Below are 22,102 nucleotides of genomic sequence, written 5' to 3' on the forward strand. Positions count from 1 at the left end.
TCCGCAAACTAAAAGTATGAACTTTGTGTGTTTTTTTTGTTTTTTGTTTTTTTTGGCTTCTCATCCAATTCAATTGCATAAAAGCTCTTTGTCTCTTCCCGAAGGAATGGTGGGAAACAAGAGGGAAACTTGGTCTTAGTGTGATAATCCAAACAGGAAAAAAAGTTTTTGGTGTGCATTGAATAAACACAAAGAATCGAATCGTGTGGAATGAGTCACGTTACCCCGGTGCGTTCGTCCACAATCTTAAAGCCGCCGCCTGAGACTTTCAACCACACTCTTTGCTTGTGTTTGCCCTGTTTTCTTGCAGCTGCCTCCATGTGCTGCAATGCACACACACACACACACACACACACACACACACACACACACACACACAAGCTTAGTATTGAAAGAGCTGACTTGTTATGTTCAAGCATCTACTTGTAAAATTAGGCTGTAATTTTAACATTATTAGAAGAAATAAGACATATTAGACAAGAATAAGACATCAACAGAGTTACACATTAGTCGTTATTCCATATCATTTTTTTTATGTATTTACAAGGTCATAAACAGGTTTTCTAAATTTCATTCATTCATTTTCTAAGAAAATAAAATAAAGTTTTTATTGCTGGAAAATTAGGTTGGGAAAAAGTTAGAATATTATGGGAATAAAGTCAAAATATTCTGATAATAAAGTCATAATATTACAAAAAGAAAATGTACAAAAATTGTGAAAAAAAAAGAAAACAAATATTCATTCATTCATTAATTTTCTAAGAAAATAAAATAAAGTTTTTATTGCTGGAAAATTAGGTTGGGAAAAAGTTAGAATATTACGGGAATAAAGTCAAAATATTCTGATAATAAAGTCATAATATTACAAAAAGAAAATGTACAAAAATTGTGAAAAAAAAGTTTAAATATTGTAAAAAATATTCATTCATTCATTCATTTTCTAACAAAATAAAATAAAGTTTTTATTGCTGAAAAATTAGGTTGGGAAAAAGTTACAATATTACGGGAATAAAGTCAAAATATTCTGGTAATAAAGTCATAATATTACAAAAAGAAAATGTACAAAAATTGTGAAAAAAAGTTTAAATATTGTAAAAAATATTCATTCATTCATTCATTTTCTAAAAAAAATAAAATAAAGTTTTTATTGCTGGAAAATTAGGTTGGGAAAAAGTTAGAATATTACGGGAATAAAGTCAAAATATTCTGGTAATAAAGTCATAATGTTACAAAAAGAAAATGTACAAAAATTGTGAAAAAAAGTTTAAATATTGTAAAAAATATTCATTCATTAATTTTCTAACAAAATAAAATAAAGTTTTTATTGCTGGAAAATTAGGTTGGGAAAAAGTTAGAACATTACGGGAATAAAGTCAAAATATTCTGATAATAAAGTCATAATATTACAAAAAGAAAATGTACAAAAATTGTGAAAAAAAGTTTAAATATTGTAAAAAATATTCATTCATTCATTCATTTTCTACCGCTTTTCCTCACAAGGATCGCGGGGGTGCTGGAGCCTATCCCAGCTGTCTTTTGGGCGAGAGGCGGGGGTACATCCTGGATTGGTGGCCAGCCAATCACAGGGCACATATAGACAAACAACCATTCACACTCACATTCATACCTATGGACAATTTGGAGTCGCTAATTAACCTAGCATGTTTTTGGAATGTGGGAGGAAACCGGAGTACCCGGAGAAAACCCACGCTTAATACATAGCTTTTATTGAGGTCTTCCTACATTTAAAAAAAAAAAAAAATCCAAATATTTCAACTTTCTTCAAAATTTTCTTTTAGTAATATTATGATTTTATTCACATAATATTAGAACTTTTTCCCCAACCTAATTTTCAAAAAAATTACAAATCTATTTCATAATTTTACAACTTTGAAGAATATTATTTAATATTTCCAGTCATTGCTTCTAAAATTAATTTTTTTTTTCATAATATTACAAGTTTATTCTCATCAAATTGCCAAATTTTTTTCTCAATTTTTTGACTTTATTCTTGCAAAATTACAGCTGATTTTCCAGTTCTGTTAACTATTTCAACTTTCTTCTTGGAAGTTTCTATGCCGCTTATCCTCACTAGGATTGTGGGGGGTATGCTGGAGCCTATCCCAGCTGACTTCAGGCGAAAGGCGGGGTTCACCCTGGACTGGTGGCCAGCCAGCCAATCACAGGGCACATATAGACAAACAACCATTCACACTCACATTCATACCTATGGACAATTTGGAGTCGCTAATTAACCTAGCATGTTTTTGGAATGTGTTGTTTTCTTCCAATACCTTCAGCTTACTCATGGAGTCTCTGCACATCTTGTCACCACCGGCGCTGGGTACCATGTCCACACCGATCAGCTTGGCCTTGAAGCGCACGCTGTCGCCATGGAAACCTGAAGTAGTGTCAAGGTCATTGTAGTAAAGATGTATTTATTGTATTATGTTTCAATTTATAGTCATAATAATGATAAGGTATTTTATTTATAGAGTACTTAGGATTGTACAGAAAAGTAAAATAACAGCAAAAATTTTATTATGCTCAAAATGATGATGACTTTTGCTCATAACTTGAGTGAAAGTGTGTATGGTTATGAAAAACGCGAGTCCTTCACAAGAACCCTAACATCTGTCCATAGTGTAAATGCTATCATGCTACGTTCCCCTCACATGAGCTTGACTTCAATCAAGTGGTTCCGGTTATTCTCGTCACAAAGCTTCCTAAATTCCTGTAACGCTCCTCTGAAGAACGTCAGCGGCTGAACAACTGGAACAGCTGGACTTCCCAAACACTTCACACGTCCCGCAATTGGTGCTGCTTGATTTCATGCAGTGAACACGCAGTCAGAGAGAATGTCGCCCGTGAGCTACATGCATTCTGTCATTGTACTGCTGTCATGCGGAGGGAGATAAAGTTGCTGTGGAGTTGATTAAGAATAAAAAAAACGACATCAGGAGGTTGCCTACAGCCACAGCTGTTAGTGTCAATGTTTTTTGACTGGGTGCTTTTGCTTTTGTAGTGTGTATCATCATGGGATTATGTTATTCTACGCTACGACGCTACGCTAGGGTAGGCTAGGCTAGGCTTTGTTACATTACGTTAGGCTAGGCTTTGTTACGTTACATTAGGCTGGGCTTTGTTACGTTAAGTTAGGCTAGGCTTTGGTACGTACCGTTACGTTAGGCTAGGCTTTGTTACATTACGTTACGTTAGGCTAGGCTTTGTTACGTTAGGTTAGGCTAGGCTTTGTTACTTAACTTAACTTAACTTAACTTAACTTAACTTAACTTAACTTAACTTAACTTAACTTAACTTAACTTTACTTTACTTTACTTTACTTTACTTTACTTTACTTTACTTTAGGCTAGTCTTCGTTACATTATGTTAGGTTAGGCTAGGTTAGGCTAGGCTAGGCTTTGTTACGTTACGTTTTGTTACATTAGGTTACGTTAAGTTAGGTTACATTACGTTAGGTTACATTAGGTTATGTTACGTTATGTTACGTTATGTTACGTTATGTTACGTTATGTTATGTTACGTTACTTTACGTTACTTTGCGTACCTTTGCGTTACCTTACGTTACTTTACGTTACTTTACGTTACTTTACGTTACTTTACGTTACTTTACGTTACTTTACGTTACTTTACTTTAGGCTAGTCTTCGTTACATTACGTTAGGTTAGGCTAGGTTAGGTTAGGCTAGGCTTTGTTACGTTACGTTTTGTTACATTAGGTTACGTTAAGTTAGGTTACATTACGTTAGGTTATGTTACGTTATGTTACGTTAGGTTAGGTTATGTTAGGTTACGTTAGTTTACGTTACTTTGCGTTACTTTGTGTTACTTTATGTTACTTTACATTACGTTAGGTTACATTATATTACATTACATTACGGCTTACATTACATTAGGCTAGTCTGCGTTACATTACGTTAGGTTAGGCTAGGCTAGGCTAGGCTAGGCTTTGTTACGTTACCTTTTGTTACATTAGGTTACGTTACGTTAGGTTACGTCAGGTTACGTTAGGTTACGTTACGTTACATTACGTTAGGTTACGTTACGTTAGGCTAGGCTAGGTTAGGCTAGGTTAGGCTAGGCTTTGTTACGTTAGGTTAGGTTGCAATTCACTCTCGTGAAAATTCGATACACCCTCCAAACTCTCCTGCTAGGTTGACATTACCCTCCGATTTCTGATCACCATTTGCAATAAATGTCACTGTTGCAGTTATTACAAGTTATTATCAGGGCCCTCCTCTTCTCTTTTCAGTTCGACTCTTATGATATGCATAAAATATGTCTAAAAATTGTGTCACATATTTATACATTATTACCTACTGAGCTGTGTTTTCTGCAGAAGAAAAACAGCTTATTTATAATTGTATGAATGAGTGGAAGGTCCAATTCCTGTACAGGTCTTCTCTGATGACAAAAACTCAAAAACTGTAGTGAAAAATGTGATTTTGAGTAGCATATATTGTGTTTAAAGTGGCTTTACGTAAATGACAAGTTTCCCATATCACAAAGATAATAGTATAAATATTATTATCATATAAATATTTAAGTTAAATCAGAGAGAAAGCCTGCACCAACAACTTTGTGTTAACATCCAGGCAGCTGGACCGACTTGACACTGACTTATCATCAACACATCAGCTGGTGTTGCTGGTTACGGTGTGATGCTAATATCAACATCAGCTACGTTGTACCTCTTGTGTTGGACGACAGCCACGTCTGTCCTAACGCGGGACATTCCCCAGTTTGTTGCATCTCCATCACAGTGAAGGTCTGCTGGGAAATCTTTTGCTTGGTAGCAGCTGCAAAAAAAAAATAAAAAAAATTTAAAAATCATCATCAGAGTACAACTTTGAATTGAAAATCGAAAACTTAAATCACCTGCATGGAGTCTATCCCTGCTTCTTATAAATGCGTCAGGGTCAAAGGTTGTCTGAGAATGAACCGGTGAAACATTAACATCCGCTGGGAACGTCACATTCATGAGAGCTCTTGAAGAAGATAGTCAGATTAGCGTATGGTCATGTGACTCTCTCAGGGACGTTCTCTGGCTGGGAAAGGCGCTAGTGATGGGTCCCCTTAGACCGTCCAAACAAAGTGCAACCTTGACGGGTGGGTTTTTTTTTTTTTTTTCTCTTCCACGCACAATGACTGGGTTTTTATGATTTTACCGTCATGCCCTGCCACACGGGATTGGAAATAACACAATCAAAGCGACGTGTAGACTTAGCATGGGGAAGAAAAGGAACCAAATAATACCACATCACGTGGCCAACTGTTCATACTGTAACTGCTGATGGAATGATAATTAGGGATGTCCGATAATTATTGATACAATAATTATTGATACTGATAATTATTACCGATATCAAAATATTGTATCCACCACGTACGTGGTGGATACGCACAAGGCCAAAAATGCATAATTAGGTAGAAAAAAAACTTACATAAGTCGCACTGGAGTATAAGTAGCACAAAGCCAAAAATGCATAATTAGGTAGAAAAAAACATACATAAGTCGCACTGGAGTATAAGTCGCACAAAGCCAAAAATGCATAATTAGGTAGAAAAAAAACATACATAAGTCGAACTGGAGTATAAGTCGCACAAGGCCAAAAATGCATAATTAGGTAGAAAAAAACATACATAAGTCGCACAAAGCCAATAATGCATAATTAGGTAGAAAAAAACATACATAAGTCGCACTAGAGTATAAGTCGCACAAGGCCAAAAATGCATAATTAGGTAGAAAAAAAACTTACATAAGTCGCACTGGAGTATAAGTAGCACAAAGCCAAAAATGCATAATTAGGTAGAAAAAAACATACATAAGTCGCACAAAGCCAATAATGCATAATTAGGTAGAAAAAAACATACATAAGTCGCACTAGAGTATAAGTCGCACAAGGCCAAAAATGCATAATTAGGTAGAAAAAAACATACATAAGTCGCACAAAGCCAATAATGCATAATTAGGTAGAAAAAAACATACATAAGTCGCCCGGTTTCCTCCCACATTCCAAAAACATGCTAGGTTAATTGGCGACTCCAAATTGTCCATAGGTATGAATGTGAGTGTGAATGGTTGTTTGTCTATATGTGCCCTGTGATTGGCTATTTAATTGATTGTTAAAACTTCTAAAATGTCAAGCCTAGGACTTAGCTGGGACTTCCAAAACACTGATTGGGTCACGCTAGACCAGGGGTGAGCAAACTACGGCCCGGGGGCCACATGCGGCCCACCAAGCGTTTGAATCTGGCCCGCCAGTTACTTTCGGAGTATTTCAACTTTGAACATGATGTCTTATTCAGTAAAAAAAAAAAAAAAAAAAATTTGTAGTTTTGTGTGATGTTTAAAGTGCTCCTGAAAAAAGGGAAATTAGAACATTTAGCTTTTAGTATGACACTTTTACAAATAAAATGAGACTAATAATTCAAGGCGGACTGTTTTGTTAACTCCACGCTTGTTTCTTTCCCACTAGTTGTGCTTCTCACTCAAAACGTGGTTAGTTTGAGAGCATGTGCAAAAAAAAAAAACAAAAAAAAAAAACGATACTTTACGGTCATAAAACTCTCTCCACTTAGTTTAAAAGACAAAAATGCAAACGTTGAACTTTGTTAAAGAAATATTTACAAGCCGTTTGACTATATATATATTTAGCTAAGAGGTTTTTCCTCCTTGTTGAAACATCTTTCCCGCAAAATTCCCACAGACGGGAAGAGCTTCCTATCAGATAATCCCCTAATCTTCTTTAAATTAAAGAGATTATTCTTTAATTGAAATAATATCCAAGATCCGAATACAAATGGACGTGTACTCTGTAGTACTGCGGTTTTATAGTAAATGAAGTACAGTATGATACAACAACCGGTGGCATATTTAGTACGGGTGACTTTTCTCTTACTAGTTTATGTAACTCCAGACTCCCTCAACGTTAGATTCCCTTGTGGTTCTCTAATGTCATCTTGACTCACTTCCCAGAGTGGGCAGTGCTATAAAAAAAAAAAAAAAGAACCCCAAAGAAAGTCCAGTTTGCATAACTTCTGTTTGGTTTGTATCCATTTTTAGTGCTTAGCATCTGCTAGAAATCATAAAAACAGCAATTCAACCGCAATCACGTGTTTGTTTTTTTTTTGTTTTTTTTTTACGTGATACTTTTACATATGAAAGCAGTTCTGTTTTACATTCCTTCACTTCCGTCAGGATGTCACCCCCTGCTGTGCTCTCGCATTTAATAACCCACTTAATAACAACAATATGTTGCATCGGAATCCAGTCGAGTACTTTTAATGGCTTTTTAATAGGTTTGATGCTGTTCTCGATTGTTTTTGTCATGTTCCCCCTTAAGGGAGAGAAATGTTTTCATGCCCCCCAGATTTGAACTTCGGATAAGATATATTTATTTATCTGAAAATGCAACAAATGAGGAGTATACAAGCGTATTAAGAGTGTTATAAATGTGGATATGTTGGCAAGTGAGTTACTGATAGCAACTGTAGATCTGCTATATTTGCAGTAGGTTGTATAATATGCCTCTTAAAGAAATCATTGTGGGACATTTTTGTTGCATGATATAATCTGGACAGGCTGATAAAGCAAGGAACCTTATTTGGTCGCTTAAAAATGAATTGAAAGTGACAACAAAAGCTTCACTGAAAGGCACGGCGGTGCTGGAGCCTATCCCAGCTGTCTTCAGGTGAGAGAGGCGGGGTACACACTGGACTGGTGGCCAGCCAATCACAGGGCACATATAGACAAACAACCATTCACACTCACATTCATACCTATGGACAATTTGGAGTCGCTAATTAACCTAGCATGTTTTTGGAATGTGGGAGGAAACCGGAGTACCTGGAAAAAAAACACACGCATGCACAGGGAGAACATGCAAACTCCACACAGAGATGGCAGAGGGTGGGGAAAGACAAAATAAGAAGCCAAAAAGTTACCACTTCCACACAACATAGGAGGAGAACTCATTCATTCATTCATTTTCTACCCCTTTTCCTCACGAGGGTCACAAGGGATGCTGGAGCCTATCCCAGCTGTCTTTGGGCGAGGGGCGGGGTACACCCTGTACTGGTCGCCAGCCAATTACAGGGCACATATAGACAAACAACCATTCACACTCACATTCATACCTATGGACAATTTGGAGTCGCTAATTAACCTAGCATGTTTTTGGAATGTGGGAGGAAACCGGAGTACCCGGAGAAAACCCACGCATGCACGGGGAGAACATGCAAACTCCACACAAGAGATGGTCGAGTGTGGGGAAAGACAAAATAAGAAGCCAAAAAGTTACCACTTCCACACAAAATAGGAGGAGAACTCATTCATTCATCCATTTTCGACCGCTTATCCTCACAAGGGTCACAAGGGGTGCTGGAGCCTATCCCAGCCGTCCTTTGTACAGTCCTGGTTCAGTATATTTTTCATCAAAATAGTAGTCATGTCAAAATGTTGTGTTGCTGCTGGATGTTCACAGTATCCGAGTGATACTGTCGTGGGGGTGCTGGAGCCTATCCCAGCTGTCTTCGGGCCAGAGAGGCGGGGTACACCCTGGACTGGTGGCCAGCCAATCACAGGGCACATATAGACAAACAACCATTCACACTCACATTCATACCTATGGACAATTTGGAGTCGCTAATTAACCTAGCATGTTTTTGGAATGTGGGAGGAAACCGGAGTACCCGGAGAAAACCCACGCATGCACCGGGAGAACATGCAAACTCCACGCAGAGATGGCCGAGGGTGGAATTGAACTTGGGTCTCCTAGCTGTGAGGTCTGCGCGCAAACCACTCGTTGTCTTAGCCTCCCTCCAATGTATTAGTGTATTCTCATTAAGAAAGGGTTTAAAACGGAGTGGAAGGAAGAAGGACAAAGTTACCACTTCCACACAAAATAGGAGGAGAACTTTTTTACACTCTATAACATTGCCTTGTGGCCATATTTACATATACTTTTGATACAGGGAACGCTAATCAAGTAGATGCTAAAGGGTTAAGGTGATGTCCAGGGTTTTTATAGACATACTGTATGTCTCCATGAAGGTTCTGTTTCTAAATTCTTCTCCATTCTTCTCCAGTCGATATTGCTAGATCATTGCCAGATAAAACCCAATGTAAGTGCATTTAGAGCTATAAACCAGTTACCTTTACGACGCCGAAGAGGACCATAAAGCAGCGAGGGACAGCTTGTTCATCCTATGATTCATCGTGAACTCGGGGACATTCCACTCCACCAGTGGAGTTTCCACACTTTGGCATCGCTGCCATCTCTCTTGTGACGTTTACGTACATCTCTCCCAGGGTGGTGTTCTACTTGGTCTTTTAAGGCAGATAGAAGCCATCGGCGATGCTCCTCACTGTAAACAAACAGTCAGACTGTATTTAATGTGTGATGGCTGGAGAGTCGCAACGAGGCTTTTTTGTTGCTGACGTCGTGTCTGCTCCGTATACCGCCATTTATTGTATATACAAGTATTTACAGTACTCTCCGTGTTCTACAGTATGTTTAACTCATCTGTCTGTAGTGTCAACGTTGCCGCGCTGTAATGACGCAGGATATGCAACACATGCAAAACAATCCGTTGTAAGGGAACGGGGTGTCAAAGGTCACAACTCTAAAAATATCATTTAACATGAAGACAGAACAACAACAGCTCATTAGTTCCTCTGTAACTACTCTAAATTGTATGTGCCTTAGTTCCTCGTTTGTTCTTCATTATCTCCTCGGTAACTAAGCTAAATGTATGTGCCTTAGTTCCTCAGTAACTACTCTATTTATGTGCCTTACTCATTAATTCCACATTAGTCCTTCATTAGTTCCTCAGTAACTACTCTATTTATGTTCCTTACTCATTAGTTCCACTTTACTTCTTCATTAGTTCCTCAGTAACTACTCTATTTATGTTCCTTACTCATTAGTTCCACTTTACTTCTTCATTAGTTCCTCAGTAACTACTCTATTTATGTGCCTTACTCATTAATTCCACATTAGTTCCTCGGTAACCACTCTATTTATGTGTCTTACTCATTAGTTCCACTTTACTTCTTCTTTAGTTCCTCAGTAACCACTCTATTTATGTGCCTTACTCATTAGTTCCACTTTACTTCTTCATTAGTTCCTCAGTAACTACTCTATTTATGTGCCTTACTCATTAATTCCACATTAGTTCCTCGGTAACTACTCTATTTATGTGCCTTACTCATTAATTCCACATTACTTCCTCAGTAACTACTCTATTTATGTGCCTTACTCATTAGTTCCACATAACTTGTTCATTGGTTCCCCGGTAACTACTCTAAATTGTATGTGCCTTAGTTCCTCATTAGTTCTTCATTAGCTGCTCAATAACTAATCTAAATGTTATGTGCCTTAGATTATATTTAGTTCTTCATTAGCTCCTCAGTAACTACTCTAAATGCAATGTGCCTTAGTTCCTCATTCGTTCTTCATTAGCTCCTCAGTAACTACTCTAAATGTTATGTGCCTTAGTTCCGCGTTAGTTCCTCATTAGCTCCTCTGTAACTACTCTAAATGTTGTGCCTTAGTTCCGCGTTAGTTCTTCATTAGCTCCTCAGTAACTACTCTAAATGTTATGTGCCTTAGTTCCGCGTTAGTTCCTCATTAGCTCCTCGGTAACTACTCTAAATGTTGTGCCTTAGTTCCGCGTTAGTTCTTCATTAGCTCCTCAGTAACTACTCTAAATGTTGTGCCTTAGTTCCGCGTTAGTTCTTCATTAGCTCCTCAGTAACTACTCTAAATGTTATGTGCCTTAGTTCCGCGTTAGTTCCTCATTAGCTCCTCGGTAACTACTCTAAATGTTGTGCCTTAGTTCCTCGTTGGTTCCTCATTAGGTCCTCGGTAACTACTCTAAATGTTATGTGCCTTAGTTCCTCATTAGTTCTTCATTAGCTCCTCAGTAACTACTCTAAATTGTATGTGCCTTAGTTCCTCATTAGTTCTTCATTAGCTGCTCGGTAACTACTCTAAATGTTATGTGCCTTAGATCCTCTTTAGTTCCTCATTAGCTCCTCGCTAACTACTCTAAATGTTATGGGCTTTAGTTCCGCGTTAGTTCCTCATTAGCTCCTCGGTAACTACTCTAAATGTTATGTGCCTTAGTTCCGCGTTAGTTCATTAGCTCCTCAGTAACTACTCTAAATGTTATGTGCCTTAGTTCCGCGTTAGTTCCTCATTAGCTCCTCAGTAACTACTCTAAATATATGTGCCTTAGTTCCTCAGTATCCACTCCATGCATGTGCCTTGCTCATTAGTTCTTCTGTAACTACTCTAAATTGTTGAATGATATCTACTGCTTTGATTACCTGGGAACTTTGAAACTACTCATTGTTAGTATTTAATATAATATAATATAGTAGTGAAAAAGTGTGTGCAGCACTGTTATACAGTACATGTACAAAGTAAATAAATACTCATATTATATATTATATTAGAGTATTATATTATAGTAGGAGGTATGGGCATGTTAAATGTAGTGTGAGCACGCGTGTACTATAGTATACCTGTTGATACTTTGTTGTAATATTGCTATGATATTATACACTCTTATTATAATATTATTATAATAATATTATAATAATATTAATATTATTATTATATATTATACACAGAAAGCATTAGTCCTCCAACAGTATAAATAATTAATCTCATGTGTTGGGAAACAAAACTGGTGAGAAAAGCTGACCCCCTCACAAGCTGCCACAAACAAGATTGTAGTGACGTCACAACTGACAGATGTTAAAATGTTCCGGAAAAAAAAAAAAAACACTGGGTGGGCGATACTGCATATTTTCATATCGATCTGATACAAAGTAAATAAAGGTGTAGTATTATTCGGAAATATTCAAATGTTATTGAATGACTAGTTTTATTGGAAGTAAACTACAATATTACCATATTTGTATATTAAAATAAAATCAAAATAAACATAAAAAATAAAATACTTTGTTTGGAATTTACACATGGTATCGGTATCATCGACGTTTGAATCGACCTGTTAACCCAATAGAGGCTCGTCCAATCAGAGTGCTGGGTGGATTGGAGGATAGGGGTCCCACTAGTGCGTAAAAACCGAGTCCGTGTGGATTTACTGGAAGCACCGGAGTGCGCAACATGAGTCCTCATGAGTCCGGTCCGAGATACCCCCCTAAAGTCCACTTTGAGCTCAAATGACATGTTGCTGTCAAATGTGAGCCACTTGGTGCGTGCGTCCATGGAGAATCCAAACTTTACGCACGGTTCCACGTCCAGGAACGAGAACGAGAACGAGACGCTGGTGGATTATCGCCGGAGAGAAACGATGTCCCTGCCGATATTAATGTTCGCTGGGGGCGCCGTTGGGAACATTATAGCCATTATCGTTCTCTCGGTGTCCAGACAGGAGAGGAAAAGTTCCGCTTTCTATACTCTGGTTTGCGGACTGGCGGTAACGGACCTCCTGGGTACGTGTCTAGCGAGTCCGATCACGATCGCAAACTACATGGATGGGAAGCTGCTCCAAAGCGGGGAACTCTGTGACTTCCATGCGTTTTTGTTGCTCTTTTTCGGTATTACGGGACTCAGTATTATTTGCGCAATGGCGGCGGAAAGGTACATGGCCATTTGCTGCCCTTACTTGTACCAGAGGTGGAGGGTGGGCCGGCGCTTTGCGCAAACCTTCCTGGTGTTCATGTACGGGACCAATATCTTATTCTGTTGTGTCCCAATGATGGGCGCTGTGAGCAGTAAGCTGCAGACGTCCAAAACCTGGTGCTTCATAGACTTGAGGACACCGGAGCCCGTGGCGGCTGTGTACTCGGTGCTGTACGGCGCCGTGAGCGTTTTGCTCATAGTGGGAACCACGGCGCTCAACGTGGCCGTGTGCGGAGCGCTCCTGCTCATGCGGCGGCGCAGCGTGCGGAGGCTGGGGAGCGGCAGGAGCGGCGGCGGCGGCGGCAGCGTCCGGGGCAGGTGGAGGGATCTGTCATCCGCCGCGGAGACGCAGATCATGGCGGTGCTGGTGATGACCTCGGTCGTGGTTCTGGCCTGTTCGGCTCCACTGGTGGTGAGTGGGAAAGTGTGGGAATTTAGTTTCGTCCTGAAATTTTAACCCGAAAATTCGACTAACTGCATGTGGAATAGCCCAATACTTAAAGTGCTGCCTTGAATAGGCTCTGCTTCATCCTACTCCTTTTCAAACTTGCAAGGCCCTAAAGCAGGGCTGTACAAAGTAAAAAAAAAATAATACCAACAAATGGAGAAATAAGCAGTAATTTTACAAGAATAAAGTTAAAATATGAAGAGAAAAAAGTTGTAATGTTTTCAAGAATGACACGATAATAGTATGAGGGAAAAATAACCTAATTTTCATAGCATATAATGTAAATATTAAAGACAATTTTTATGTTTGGAATTGGTTGGGGTAAAAGTTACTGTATGGGAATAAAGTCACAAATATTATGGGAAAAAAGTCACAATATTATGGGAATAAAGTCACGTTATTATGGGCATAAAGGTGGAAATAAAGTCACAGTATTATGGGAATAAAGTCACAATATTACAAGAAGAAAATTGCTTGAAAAAGTTGAGATAGTTGGAAAATGAAAAAATAGCAGAAATGGCAGAAAAACTGTAATTTTACAAAGATAAAGTCAAAATATTTAGACAAAAAGTCAGGGAATAAATATTAAAAATTTATGGTAATAAAGTCCAAATATTATGGGAATAAAGTCACAATATTATGGGAATAAAGATGGGAATAAAGTCACAGTACTATGGGAATAAAGATGGGAATAAAGTCACAGTATTATGGGAATAAAGTTACAATATTACAAGAAGAAAATTGCTTGATAAAGAGAATTTTTATGTTTGGAATTTGTTGAGATAAAAATTACTGTATGGGAATAAAGTCACAAATATTATGGGAAAAAGTCACAATATTATGGGAATAAAGTCACAATATTATAGGAATAAAGTTACAATATTACAAGAAGAAAATTGCTTGATAAAGACAATTTTTATGTTTGGAATTGGGTGGGGTAACAGTTCATGTATGGGAATTAAAAGTCACAGATATTATGGGAAAAAAGTCACAATATTATGGGAATAAAGTCACAATATTATGGGCATAAAGGTGGAAATAAAGTCACAGTATTATGGGAATAAAGTTACAATATTACAAGAAGAAAATTGCTTGAAAAAGTTGAGATAGTTGGAAAATTTAAAAAAAATAACAGAAATGGCAGAAAAACTGTAATTTTCCAAGGATAAAGTCTTTGACTTTTAGACAAAAGGTCACAATATTATGGGAATAAAGTCACAATATTATGGGAATAAAGTCACAATATTATGGGAATAAAGTCATAATATTATGGGAATAAAGTCACAATATTATGGGAATAAAGTCACAATATTATGGGAATAAATATGGGAATAAAGTCACAGTATTATGGGAATAAAGTCACAATATTACAAGAAAATTGCTTGATAAGTTGAGATAGTTGGAAAATTTTTAAAAAAAAAAGCAGAAATGGCGGAACATTTTACAAGGATAAAGTCAAAATATTTAGACAAAAAGTCCAAATATTATGGGAATAAAGTCCAAATATTATGGGAATAAAGTCCAAATATTATGGGGGAAAAGTCACAATATTATGGGAATAAAGTCACAAATATTATGGGAATAAAGTCACAGTGTTATGGGAATAAAGTTACAATATTACAAGAAGAAAATTGCTTGATAAAGACAATTTTTGTTTGGAATTGGTTAGGGTAAAAATTACTGTAATGGAATAAAGTCACAAATATTATGGGAAAAAAGTCACAATATTATGGGAATAAAGTCACAATACTATGGGAATAAAGTCACAATATTATGGGAATAAAGATGGGAATAAAGTCCCATTATTATGGGAATAAAGTTACAATATTACAAGAAGAAAATTGCTTGATATAACAGAAAACAGAAAAAAGTCACAATATTATGGGAATAAAGTCACAATATTATGGGAATAAAGTTACAATATTACAAGAAGAAAATTGCTTGATAAAGACAATTTTTGTTTGGAATTGGTTAGGGTAAAAATTACTGTAATGGAATAAAGTCACAAATATTATGGGAAAAAAGTCACAATATTATGGGAATAAAGTCACAATACTATGGGAATAAAGTCACAATATTATGGGAATAAAGATGGGAATAAAGTCCCATTATTATGGGAATAAAGTTACAATATTACAAGAAGAAAATTGCTTGATATAACAGAAAACAGAAAAAAGTCACAATATTATGGGAATAAAGTCACAATATTATGGGAATAAAGTTACAATATTACAAGAAGAAAATTGCTTGATAAAGACAATTTTAATGCTTGGAATTGGTTGGGGTAAAAGTTACTGTATGGGAATAAAGTCACAAATATTATGGGAAAAGGTCACAAATATCATGGGAAAAAGTCACAATATTATGGGAATAAAGTCCCAATATTATAGGAATAAAGATAGGAATAAAGTCACATTATTATGGGAATAAAGTTACAATATTACAAGAAGAAAATTGCTTGATTAGTTGAGATAGTTGGAAAATTTAAAGGACAGCAGAAACGGCGGAAAAACTGTAATTTTACAAGGATAAAGTCAAAATATTTAGACAAAAAGTCACAATATTATGGGAAAAAAGTCACAATATTATGGGAATAAAGATGGGAATAAAGTCACAGTATTATGGGAATAAAGTTACAATATTACAAGAAGAAAATTGCTTGATAAAGACAATTTTTATGTTTGGAATTGGTTGGGGTAAAAGTTACTGTATGGGAATAAAGTCACAAATATTATGGGAAAAAAGTCACAATATTATGGGAATAAAGTCACAATATTATGTGAATAAAGTCACAGTATTATGGGAATAAAGTTACAATATTACAAGAAGAAAATTGCTTGATAAAGACAATTTTTATTTTTGGAATTGGTTGGGGTAAAAGTTACTGTATGGGAAAAAGGCACAATATTATGGGAATAAAGTCACAATATTATGGGAATAAAGTCACAATATTATGGGAATAAAGTCACAATATTATGGGAATAAAGTTCCAATATTACAAGAAGAAAATTGCTTGATAAAGACAATTTTTATGTTTGGGGTAAAGGTTACTGTATGGGAATAAAGTCATGAATATGATGGGAAAAAAAGTCACAATATTATGGTAATAAAGTCACAGTATTATGGGAATAAAGTTACATTATTACAAGAAGAAATTTGCTTGATAACTTGAGATAGTTGGAAATTTAAAAAAAACAGCAGAAATGGCGGAGTAACTTTACAAGGATAAAGTCAAAATATTTAGACAATATTATGGGAATAAACTCACAATATTATGGGAATAAAATCCAAATATTATGGGAATAAAGTCACAATATTATGGGAATAAAGATGGGAATAAAGTCACAGTATTATGGGAATAAAGTCACAATATTACAAGAAGAAAATTGCTTGAAAAAGTTGAGATAGTTGGAAAATTTAAAAAAAATAGCAGAAATGGCAGAAAAACTGTAATTTTTTAACAATATTTAGACAAAAAGTCCAAATATTATGGGAATAAAGTCCAAATATTATGGGAAAAAAATCACAATATTATGGGAATAAACTCACAATATTATGGGAATAAAGATGGGAATAAAGTCACAGTATTATGGGAATAAAGGTACAATATTACAAGAAGAAAATTGCTTGTTAAGTTGAGATAGCTGGAAAATATAAAAAACAGCAGAAATGGCGGAAAAACTGTAATTTTACAAGAATAAAGTCAAAATATTTCGACCAAAATTGGAAAAAAGTCGCAATTTTATGAGAATAATTTCATAATATTACGTAGAAAAATAATGTATCGTTGTAGTAGCAAAAATATTGTTTTAAGTCGCAATATTACAACAAACAAAGTTGTCATTTTTTGAAAAATTAAGTATGAGAACATGAAAATTACGTTACAAAAATTACATTACAAAATTATTTCATGTGGCCCTCCATGGAAAAAGTTTGGACACCCCTGACCCAATGTAAACTTGTTAAGCATGTCTGAATAAAGTTTCAGTTCAAACTCCGCATTAATATCCTTAATTACGTTTTTTGTCCACTTTGTGCATGTGTACCTAATAAAATGTCCATTGTTTTCCATTCAGGTCAGAGTATTTGCCAACCGCTTCATGCTTATAGAGGACCCCGCAGCCGACCGCGCGGCCATCCGGATCGCATCCGTGAACCCCATCCTCGACCCTTGGATCTACATCCTCCTGAGGAGGTCTCTGTTTCGCCGAATACTGACGCTATCCAGGCGATGTAGAACTCGCAGCAGCTTAAAAAAACGAGATCTGTTTTACCCTGAACACACCAAGGAGGGAAGCCATGTTTTCGGGCGTTTGATGACGACGACGACGACGACGCTCCCCGATGCTAATACTTTGTCACAATACCACACAGACGCACTGTGTCACTCGTAAATACACAAAAAACTGATGGAAAGAAATACTTGCGGATGTTTTGCTTTGAATAAGAACCCAGACCGTTGGTGTTGTGGACAACATTTGTGGGCTTGCAGCTTGAAAGACGCATAAACGCGGACAAGCGTGCACACAATGGAAGTTGGAACTAACATGCACACACGGTATGCTTGGCGTCTTAACGGGAGAAACTGCAGGGAAAACTTTCCCAACTTTCTTATTGGTTCATCTGGATCTTGGTCCAGATAAACGGGAAAGTCAATGCACTCAACATTTTCCAGCAGGACGATGCTTTGACACCACATTATGTTTCACGTCGATATCAAATCAGTGTAATATTTCCTAATAATATTACAGTGCATTGTGAACATACAATAAAATTGGCTCATTGAATATTAACACTGTAAATATTTAATTGATCTCATTCATTTGTTTTCACTAATAAATCAAATCCACTCAAAATTTAACAAGCTAAAACCTGAATAAAGTTGAATGAATAATAACATTCATTCATTTTCTGGTGGGGAAAGACAAAATAAGAAGCCAAAAAGTTACCACTTCCACACAAAATAGGAGGAGAACTCATTCATTCATTCATTTTCTACCGCTTATCCTCACAAGGGTCGCAGGGGGTGCTGGAGCCTATCCCAGCTGTCTTTGTCCTGGACTGGTGGCCAGCCAATCACAGGGCACATATAGACAAACAACCATTCACACTCACATTCATACCTATGGACAATTTGGAGTCGCTAATTAACCTAGCATGTTTTTGGAATGTGGGAGGAAACCGGAGTACCCGGAGAAAACCCACGCATGCACGGGGAGAACATGTAAACTCCACACAGAGATGGCCGAGTGTGGGGAAAGACAAAATAAGAAGCCAAAAAGTTACCACTTCCACACAAAATAGGAGGAGACCTCACTCATTCTTTCATCCATTTTCTACCACTTCTACCGCTGGGGTGCTGGAGCCTATCCCAGCTGTCTTCAGGCAAGAGAGGCGGGGTACACCCTGGACTGGTTGCCAGCCAATCACAGGGCACATATAGACAAACAACCATTCACACTCACATTCATACCTATGTACAATTTGAAGTCGCTAATTAACCTAGCATGTTTTGTACCCGGAGAAACATGCAAAACATGCAAACTCCACACAGAGATGGCCGAGGGTGGGGAAAGACAAAATAACAAGCCAAAAAGTTACCACTTCCACACAAAATAGGAGGAGAACTCATTCATTCATTTTCTACCGCTTATCCTCACAAGGGTCGCAGGGGGTGCTGGAGCCTATACCAGCTGTTTTCGGGCGAGACGCGGGGAACACCCTGGACTGGTGGCCAGCCAATCACAGGGCACATATAGACAAACAACCATTCACACTCACATTCATACCTATGGACAATTTGGAGTCGCTAATTAACCTAGCATGTTTTTGGAATGTGGGAGGAAACCGGAGTACCCGGAAAAAATACACACGCATGCACTGGGAGAACATGCAAACTCCACACAGAGATGGCCGAGGGTGGGGAAAGACAAAATAAGAAGCCGAAAAGTTACCACTTCCACACAAAATAGGAGGAGAACTCATTCATTCATTCAACCGTTTTCTATCGCTTATCCTCACGAGGGTCGCTGGGGGTGCTGGAGCCTATCCCAGCTGTCTTTGTCCTGGACTGGTTGCCAGCCAATCACTGGGCACATATAGACAAACAACCATTCACACTCACATTCATACCTATGGACAATTTGGAGTCCCTAATTAACCTAGCATGTTTTTTTGGGAGTGGGAGGAAACCGGAGTACCCGGAGAAAACCCACGCATGCACGGGGAGAACATGCAAACTCCACACAGAGATAGCCGAGGGTGGAATTGAACCCTGGTCTCCTAGCTGTGAGGTCTGCGCGCTAGCCACTCGACCGCCATGCCGCCCTAAATAATAACATGACATGATAAAATGTGATAATCACAAAGATTATTAAACCTATCTTAACTTTTGCTAATAATTCATTCATGGAACAAATCAAGCAAGAAATTAGGATTGTACTTACGTAAAAATGTAGTCTTTGGGGAGGACTGGCACCACTTTTGTCTTCATTTTTTTCCGTTTTAAAAAACTTCTCCATCGCTAGTTGTAGTTGAAAGTCTTCTTCTGGTCGTCTGTGAGCTTGTTTAAAAAAAAATGACTGACTCATTACCGCCATCATGTGGTCGGAAGCTGCACTGCAACTGAGCGACTTATGGATAACATACAGTAGCATAGCGGCACTTTCGTTCTGTTACAGTTTGCTTCGATTCAAAATAACTACACTATCAAATGGGTTAACATTAATGACATTTATAAAATAATTTCCCTGAATAAATATACACTAATCAAGCTGTATTAAGGTTAGAAATATTCATTGTTTTACTTACATTTATCTTGAAATGGAGCCTAGCCTAGCATAGCGGCTAACCTTGCATAGCGGCTAGCCTAGCATAGCGGCTAATCCTGTTTAAAGGTGGCGCTGGAGTTAAGAATCATCTATTTAAACCACATTACAGCTTATTTGTCCTCCAAAAAAAACCTGTCTAGCTCCAGTTCTTAAAATAAATATGTACATAAAGTATATCTGGTACCACAGAGCCATGGGACCGACTCATGAGTGATGTGTTTGATATCAGTAATGCACTGAACTGTTTTTTTTTTTTTTTTTTTTGTAAATGATCCAGGGAATCTAAATGTTTAATAATCATGCGTTTTATGTATTAAATATGCTTCAATGTAAACAATGTCTCTTTTTGTTTAGTCAGTAGTAGTTTCTTTAAAGCAGGGGTCTCAAACACGCATCCCGCGGGCCAAATGTGGCCCGCAGGACACTAGTTTGAGGCCCGCGCAAGTTTGATATGGATGCTGTATGGTATCATGTACCCAGAAAAAATTATTACGTTTGATTCATGTTCATGTTAAAGGTTAAATAACTGTTAATAGTTATCCTCCCTATCCGTGTGGAAGTGGTACGTTTTTGGCTATTTAAGTTGAAAGGAAATAACTTGAAGGCTACCGTTTAGGTCGCTAGCTCTCTAGTTTGCGAGTTAGCATGTGTCTCAAGACCCTGCAGTTGCGCAATATGTTGTAAATAAAAAGAGTATAAATGTGACTATAGTCGTGTTTTGTCATTAAGGGTCTCCTCATCATTTACAGCAGGGGTCTCAAACATGCGGCCCACGGGCCAAATGTGGCCCGCAGGACACCAGTTTGAGGCCCCCGCCTTGATATGAAAGTTTAATGTTAGTGCGGCCCGCGCCAGTTTGATATGGATGCTGTATGGTATCATGTACCCAGAAAAAATTATTACGTTTGATTAATGTTCATGTTAAAGGTTAAATAACTGTTAATAGTTATCCTCCCTATCCGTGTGGAAGTGGTAAGTTTTTGGCTATTTAAGTTGAAAGGAAATAACTTGAAGGCTACCGTTTAGGTCGCTAGCTCTCTAGTTTGCGAGTTAGCATGTGTCTCAAGACCCTGCAATTGCGCAATATGTTGTAAATAAAAAGAGTATAAATGTGACTATAGTCGTGTTTTGTCATGTCTACAGGGCTCTAATAATGCTTTGTTCATTTTAATATGAAAAAAATAATTTGTCTACCCACCAACTATATGTGGTTTCCTAAGTTTTTATTATTATTATTATATTTATTTATTACTGATTGATTTTCTTTATTCTTGATTTATTTTTTTTTCATCTTATTTTGTGTAGAAAAATAAAAATTAAGATATTTGAGAACAGTGGAATGTTTTATCAGAGCTTTTATTGTAGAAAACCGGAACCAAAGCAAAGTTTGTTAATTTTTCTGTTTTTAATAAATGCGTTTTTTTTTTTTTGGAAAACCAGTGTCCCCCCCCCCAAGTAAATTGAGTTTGAGACCCCTTGTTTTAAAGTGTAGCCTTAAAAAACAAAGACGCTGAACACACATGACTTCAGTATTGTTTATTTCTTCAACATTTCAAAATAGCATTTTTTCGAAATCATAGCCAGCGCCAACTGTTCGTAGCTGCAGCGCTGAATATTGTGTACCGTGACAACCATAAATAAAAATCTATAAACATTACTTGAGTAAAAATTCTGAAAGACACACAAAAATAATAATCATACGAGCGTTACAAAGTTATCACCCCCTTTCCTTATTGACATGTATTGTACATCCCAGTGAATCTTTTTTTTTTTTTTTTTTCATTTTTAATATATATTTTTTTATTTCCCTCCCTGGTTTAGTTCTCTTGCAGTGTCCACTGGACTCAAACAGCCACACTATCAGAAAGTCATTTCATCAAGTTCAATGCTTTTGGCAACATGACCGAGGAACAAAATATGATATGAGCAAATAAGAATCAATGAATCTGACCAAATATGACAAATAACAAATATGTCTTGTTATTTCTTATAGTTGGTGCCACAATAATTTTTTTTATTATTTTTTTTTTTACTGAAAAAATTATTGCAGTGTGAGAAATGACATAGCAAAGTGCACTGTACCTACAGGATACGCTATTCACAAAAAAAAAAAAAGAAATTGAGATATTATGATTTTGAGAT

The 22,102-nt window shown here is 37.0% G+C and overlaps 2 protein-coding genes across 2 annotated transcripts in view; one reads left to right on the forward strand and one right to left on the reverse strand.

Annotated features, from left to right (window-relative positions):
* LOC131129410 (uncharacterized) overlaps window positions 1–19,794 on the reverse strand; it is a 24,556-nt gene extending 4,762 nt beyond the window's left edge. Inside the window, exons 1-6 of the mRNA XM_058072966.1 lie at window positions 19,577–19,794; window positions 9,178–9,389; window positions 4,899–4,950; window positions 4,712–4,819; window positions 2,295–2,401; window positions 225–323 (exon numbers count right to left, since the gene is read on the reverse strand). Coding sequence (XP_057928949.1) covers window positions 225–323; window positions 2,295–2,401; window positions 4,712–4,819; window positions 4,899–4,950; window positions 9,178–9,201 — 390 coding nt within the window. The 5' untranslated portion in view covers window positions 9,202–9,389; window positions 19,577–19,794. The remainder of the gene's footprint in view (window positions 1–224; window positions 324–2,294; window positions 2,402–4,711; window positions 4,820–4,898; window positions 4,951–9,177; window positions 9,390–19,576) is intronic.
* On the forward strand, window positions 12,147–18,942 carry LOC131129625 (prostaglandin E2 receptor EP4 subtype-like). The gene is made up of 2 exons (XM_058073362.1): window positions 12,147–13,094; window positions 17,207–18,942. The coding sequence occupies exons 1-2, from the start codon at window positions 12,174–12,176 to the stop codon at window positions 17,522–17,524; spliced, it is 1,239 nt and encodes a 412-aa protein (XP_057929345.1). The 5' UTR covers window positions 12,147–12,173; the 3' UTR covers window positions 17,525–18,942.
* Window positions 19,795–22,102: the final 2,308 nt, after the last annotated feature.

This window comes from Doryrhamphus excisus, chromosome 5, assembly GCF_030265055.1.
Source record: "Doryrhamphus excisus isolate RoL2022-K1 chromosome 5, RoL_Dexc_1.0, whole genome shotgun sequence".
Classification (NCBI taxonomy): domain Eukaryota; kingdom Metazoa; phylum Chordata; class Actinopteri; order Syngnathiformes; family Syngnathidae; genus Doryrhamphus; species Doryrhamphus excisus.

Excerpts from the sequence above, each read along its gene's own strand:
- LOC131129625 (XM_058073362.1), top strand. The coding sequence starts at position 12,174 with ATGAGTCCGGTCCGAGATACCCCCCTAAAGTCCACTTTGAGCTCAAAT. Across the intron at positions 13,095-17,206 it reads CCTGTTCGGCTCCACTGGTG|GTCAGAGTATTTGCCAACCG; the intron begins GTGAGTGGGAAA and ends TTTTCCATTCAG.